Below are 6,229 nucleotides of genomic sequence, written 5' to 3'. Positions count from 1 at the left end.
TTAATTTCGCTCGTGATTTCAAACTTTCTCGAAAAACGTGCCCATTTTTGTTTAAAAAGTTGTTTATTTTGGAATATTCACAATGATGCTAAAATTTGGGCCATTTTGACTCCGAACTTCAAATTTCTTGCTTTGGAAGGATTCATTTAACTCAAATTTTCTTGAAATGTCTGACGCTTACCGAACTTACCTGCAGAGAATCATACTGCCAACATTCGCCAAATTCTTTATATATTATTATTATTATGTTACTAACCAGGGCACAAGAAAAACTGTCAGTATGTTTGTCCGCTTAAATCCATGCATCCTTCTTTCAACATACCTTCGGAGAGCGTGTTTATCATGTTTTCGGTAATATTGACAAGTCTTCGATGGCCCCCACACAAGCTATTGAAAATAGAATCATTACGCCCTCGTGAGTCCCACATCAGGACATACCCCCGCGATCAAGGTATGCACAAAGATTCCTCATAACGGGTGAGTATATTGGTTTCATTCTCTTCAACGATAGCACGGAGATCAGGTCTGTACTTTCGTACAACAGAGATCCCAAGAGCTATCGAGGGTTAAGATAGATAGTTCGGTGAACAGGTCAGTACCACCATACAGCAGAGTTACCAAACTGATCTATCAAAGTATTTGGCCAAAGATGGCACTTATTATGGATTTTGGCCAAAAATGGCGCTTATTGGAAGGGTTTGGCCTTTTTTTTAAGGCACTTATTATTAAAAGAATATCATAGCGTCTAGGTCAGCATGTATCTGGATGCAGCAGAAGAGCAACTATGATATCCTCCGAACGAAATACCAATATAAAGACCTGAAATCTCAGACCTTGGCAATCTGTCAACGCAAGATTCAAGACCATTAAGCCATATGCCGCAACGTGTTACCCACTGAGATGCGTAATGCCTGAGAAAAGCCAGAATTCTTGTGTAGACATTATGTTTTGCTCCCTAACAGCAGTTTACTCGTCGGTGTTGCTGAATCTACCGACACGTCGTTGCTTGGTACCCTGATTTTATATTGTATTCTGTTCAAAGAAATGACAAAGTGTTAGCAATTTTCTATCACTTCCTCTAACAGGAGTCTGACATAAGCATCTGTTTCAAGGATTTTCTGAATATCCCCCCTAAAATTTTTATTTTCGTGAGTCCATTTGCCCGAAAATGAAATTTTAACCAGAAAATCTTTTTGGTGGGCGACGTCTTTCGATATTTGTTTTATTTTCAACAAGCAAATTTTTTTTTATATCAACACAAGATTCATTTCCAGTCAAGGAAATTAACCATTTCCAACCAGGTTACCAACTGATTGAAACGAGTTTTGTCGAAGGCTTTCGTGAAGATGTCGGCCCGTTGCTGTGTTGTATCCACTGGCACCACTTGAATGTATCCCTTTTCATAAGCATCTCGAATTGCGTGAATACGAATTTCGATGTGCTTTGTTCTTGAGTGGTGTATGGGATTCTTCACAATTCCTAGACACGCTTCATTGTCGATGAATATAGGAGTCTTCATGATGTTGATTCCATAATCCAGCAACTGATTTTGTATCCAAAGAACTTGTGAACAGCAACTGTATGCCGCGGTGTATTCTGCTTGAGCGGTTGATGTGGATACTGTTGTTTGCTTCTTGCTTTGCCATGAAATCAACCGGTTTGTCAGAAATTGACATCCTCCTGATACGGACCTGCGATCTACTTTGCAACCTGCATGATCACTGTCAGAATATGCAATTAAATCAAAATTACTATCTTTAGGATACCAAAGCCCTAGTTTTGGAGTTCCTTTGAGATAGCGGAAGATGCGCTTTACAGCAATTTCATGGGATTCCTTGGGATTTGTTTGGAAACGAGCACAAAGACAAGCTGCCCACATGATGTCAGGTCTGCCGGCTGTCAAGTACATCAGAGAACCGATCATAGAGCGATAAAAGGATTTGTTCACTGGCTTTCCCTGAGGATCTAGAGTGAGTTCTGTTTGCGAGGCGAATGGCGTGCTTGCAACTTTGCAGTCATTCATGTTGTACTTCGAGAGAATGTCCCGAATGTATTTAGCCTGATGAATAAGAATCCCGTCCTCCTTTTGCTTCACTTCCAATCCCAAAAAGAAATTCAGCTCTCCCATCATGCTCATCTCGAACTTTGCTTTCATGATCGTTTCGAATTCTCTGCACAGAGCCTCGTTGGTTGACCCGAAGATAATATCATCCACGTAAATTTGAACCAGCATAACATCCTCCCCTATCTTCTTGGTGAAGAGAGTCATGTCGATCGTTCCTCTGGTATATCCACATTCCAGCAAGTATGTGGACAAAGTCTCGTACCACGCGCGTGGAGCTTGATGAAGACTATAAAGTGCTTTATCCAATTTGAAGTAGCGACCTGGGAAGTGAGGATCTTCGAACCCTGGAGGCTGACATACGTAAACTTCTTCCTTTACTTTTCCGTACAGAAACGCACTTTTAACATCCATTTGAAAGACTTTGAAGTTTCTATATGAGGCGTATGCCAGGAATATTCTGATTGCCTCCAATCGTGCGACTGGAGCAAAGACTTCTTCGTAGTCAATCCCTTCTTCTTGTCGAAAACCCTGTACTACCAATCTAGCCTTGTTCTTGATAACCACCCCACGATCATCCATCTTGTTTCGAAAGACCCATTTAGTGCCAATTGGAAACTTTCCTTCAGGTAGATCTACAAGTTCCCACACTTTGAGCTTCCTGAATTGAGATAATTCTTCTTGCATTGCCTGAACCCAGCTGGAGTCTTAAATAGCGTCTTCGATGTCACGTGGAACTGATTGTGATAGAAAAGCTGCAAAGAGACCTTTGTTGATGCTTGCTGACTGCCCGCGAGTACGTACTCCTTCTTCTACAGCGCCGATGACATTTTCAAGAAGATGATTTCTATTTGTCTTGTATCCGGCATTTGTCAGAGATTCGATTTGCTGCGGAAGGTTGGTGAAGTGTTCGTCCATGTAAATTACTGGTGGATCATCTTCTTGAGTTGGCTCATTTACATTCGCCTGTGAAGAAGAAGCACCATTGTCTTGGGTGTTCTCAGGCGAAGTGTCACCAGTTGTTTCATTTACAGCCAGAATCGGATCAGCTGATGATGGAGACAAGCGGGTGGTGAAAGGAGTCAAACCAATGTCAGACGAGTCAAACAATGGTTCAACTTGAGTGTCCTCGACTGGCTCAGGGTCTGATACAATCTCCGGAATTTCAAAGTTATTAAAGATCACACCCACATCATAGAACCAGTCAGGAGTGCTGCCAGTGTTGGTGTAATTTCCTTCTTGAAAGTCCACGTAGTACGATTCAATCACCATTTTTGTTCGTTTGTTGTAAACACGGTAGGCCTTCTGTGTGGATGAATACCCCATAAAGTAGCAGATATCACCCACTGCTTCAAATTTGACGAGATTTTCTTGAGTGTTCAAAAGAGTGCACGAACATCCGAATGGCCTGAAGAAATCTATAAGTGGCTTTCTTTTGAAGAGAAGCTCGTATGCTGTCTTTCCATGAGGTTTCACGATGAGCACCCTGTTCAGAACATAGCATGCCGTATTAACTGCTTCAGCCCAGAAGATAATTGGAAGCTTGGAGTCCACCAACATGGTTCTTGCAGCTTCGATCAGCGTTCTATTCTTGCGTTCAGCAACTCCATTTTGTTGGGGAGTTCTGGCTGCACTATATTGAAGATGAATTCCTTTTTCTGCACAGAATGATATGAAGGTCTGATTTTTGAATTCAGACCCGTTGTCGCTTCTTATAGACTTCACTTTCAGCTTGATCACGTTCTCTATCAGGGGAATGAATGATTTTAACACTTCAGCTGTCTCGCTCTTTGCTTCAAGAAAATATACCCACGAAAACCGAGAGTAATCATCTGTTACAACCAAACAATAAGAGCTTTTAGCAAGACTTTTAACACTGATAGGACCGAAAAGATCCATGTGCAACAATTGAAGTGGTGCAGAAATCGTGTTCACTGCTTTGGACTTGTGAGGTTTCTTATGCTGCTTTCCCTGGGCGCATGCAATACATTTTTCAGAAAATGGAAATTCTTTAATTGGAAGACCTCTAACTAAGTTCAACTTAGAGAGTTTATTCATATTTTTGAAGTTAACATGCCCCAGTCGTCTATGCCAAAGCAGTGACTCCGATTCTGAAGCTTTAGAAATTAAGCATGTCAAGTTGTCATTTGTCTTGGCATTTTTCATGTTGAGCACATATGTGTTGTTCTGTCTTGGAGCAGTGAGCATGATCATTTCTGCAGGAACAACATAACCGGGCTTCAGGAACAAGCATTCCATGTCATTGAACAACACCGAGATTCCTTTATCACACACTTGAGAGACGCTCATGAGATTATAGCACAGCTCAGGAACATAGTTGACATTTTCCAGCGTGAGGGCTTCGGACACTACATCTCCTACTCCAACAATCTTCCCTCCCTTTTCGTCGCCAGCGAAAGACAAGAAATCTCCATCAATAAAGCGGAAGTTCTTCAATAGTTCCCTCAACCCTGTCATGTGTCTTGAGCATCCGCTGTCGACATGCCAGATGTATTCCATGAGCATTCGAAACCATTTCTGAAGTTTATTCAAGTCCTTGTCAGCCTTCTCTTTTGATGAATCTGCTTTCATGGCTGTAGCTTGGACCTTATCTTTCCCTTTCTCAGATGTTTCTTCAGCAACAGACTTTTCTGCTTGGTCATCAGGCTTTACTGAAGAAAGAATGCTTTTCAGTCCTTTGTCAGCATCATTGTCTCCAGTTGGAATTCCAGCTGTCTGCTTCTCAAACTTCCTTGCAGATGATTCACCTGAGATCTTGGCCATCAGGGCTTTGTTAACTTGCTCCTTTGCTTCAGTGATCTCTTCACTCCAATCATAGTCTTCAACAACTAAAGCCTTTGGCGTGCTGGGAGATGCATTGTTTTTGTTCTCTTCAACTGTGATTTGCTTAACAGCAGGAGTAGTTTCACTGTTTCCTTCTTTCAACAGAGGACAATCGCGCTTGAAGTGTCCTAGATTCTTGCAGTTGTAGCACCTCAGCTTAGATTTGTCAAAGCCAGCCTTTCCAAGACCCAAACGCTTGCCTGTCTTGTCTTGAAATTTCTTTAACCTCAAGGTGATCATGGCCATTTGCCATTTCAGATCCATTTCTTCCATATCATCTGGATCAACCTGATACATGTCTTCAGCAGTGAACATCTCCTTTTTCAGTTCCCCAGACATTAGGGCTTCGTAGCTGCTCAGAAATGTGTTGAAGAGTGCCACATTTTTAGTGGATACTTTCAACGCTTGAGTGTCAACAGTGATGATCTTCTCAACAAGTTGTGGGGCTTTTGATGCGCTTGCGGAAGCGTTTGCATAAATTAGGTCAGAAGCTTGTGGAGTGATGCCCCCTGAAGCAAGAAATGCCACATTCTTCAATCCAGCTGAAGGTTGAGTTGCCTTAGGTTGATATCCAGCAGTGTTCATTTCTCTCTTGTTAACATCCATTTCAAAGGCTCTTAGGGTGTTAATCAGATCTGACAGAGTGACAGGATTAGGATTGTTGAGGAAATCCTTCTTGATCATCATGCATTGCAGGCTCCATTCCTTGGGGAGTGAATCAAGCAGCTTCTTTATTGCAGCACGATTGGTAACAGGATTTCCTGCCTTCTTCATTTTGGCCATCATGTTCAGGAAGCGGCTAATGTGATCAGACAAACTTTCTCCACGGACTCCGCAAAACATGTCGTATTGCTTCTGCACCATATCTCTCTTGCTTTCGATCAGTTCTTCATTTCCTTCATAGTACTCGATCAATGCATTCCAGAGTGCATTTGCAGTTCGGTGTTCTTCAAACATGTTGCAATCATTGGTTGATAGAGCCATGGTTAGAGCAGCGTGTGCGCGACGATCACGTTGAATGAGAGCCTTGTCTTCGTCAGTGAAGGTAGTAGCATCATTGTTAGCAACTACTGCATATCCTCTAACTACCGTTGGAATGTGAGGTCCAGCGGTAACAGAGAGCCACAGATTGTAGTTCGTGTACTCGAAGAACGATTGAATGCGAGTTTTCCAAGTGCTAAAGTCTTACGCCCCTTTCAACTTTGGCGGGCGAGTGGTGGTTCCAGTTTCGAGTTCCGCTTGAGCAATTGGACTTAGTTGATTCAGCGACATCTTTCCTTGTTTTAGACAAACGTGAGCTGAACAGACCTTAAATTCGCTGAC

General features: G+C 42.3%; 1 protein-coding gene across 1 annotated transcript; it reads right to left on the bottom strand.

The window, feature by feature from the left end:
- Positions 1 to 2,770: 2,770 nt before the first annotated feature.
- On the bottom strand, positions 2,771 to 5,689 carry LOC110919247. The gene is made up of 4 exons (XM_035985427.1): positions 5,195 to 5,689; positions 4,136 to 5,125; positions 3,095 to 4,033; positions 2,771 to 3,028 (listed from the first exon to the last, which is right to left on the bottom strand). Exons 1-4 carry the CDS (start codon positions 5,687 to 5,689, stop codon positions 2,771 to 2,773), a joined length of 2,682 nt encoding a protein of 893 aa, XP_035841320.1.
- Positions 5,690 to 6,229: the final 540 nt, after the last annotated feature.

The sequence above is a fragment of the Helianthus annuus genome, chromosome 16 (genome assembly GCF_002127325.2).
Source record: "Helianthus annuus cultivar XRQ/B chromosome 16, HanXRQr2.0-SUNRISE, whole genome shotgun sequence".
NCBI classification, from domain to species: Eukaryota; Viridiplantae; Streptophyta; class Magnoliopsida; order Asterales; family Asteraceae; genus Helianthus; species Helianthus annuus.
This window is presented reverse-complemented; position numbering and strand designations above follow the sequence as displayed.

Coding starts and splice junctions, on each gene's coding strand:
- LOC110919247 (XM_035985427.1), bottom strand. CDS start 5,689: ATGGCCAAAATGAAGAAGGCAGGAAATCCTGTTACCAATCGTGCTGCA. Junction 4,034..4,135: donor GGCATAGACGACTGGGGCAT/GTTAACTTCAAA, acceptor GCATGCGCCCAG/GGAAAGCAGCATAAGAAACC. Junction 3,029..3,094: donor CAGCTGATCCGATTCTGGCT/GTAAATGAAACA, acceptor TCTTCTTCACAG/GCGAATGTAAATGAGCCAAC.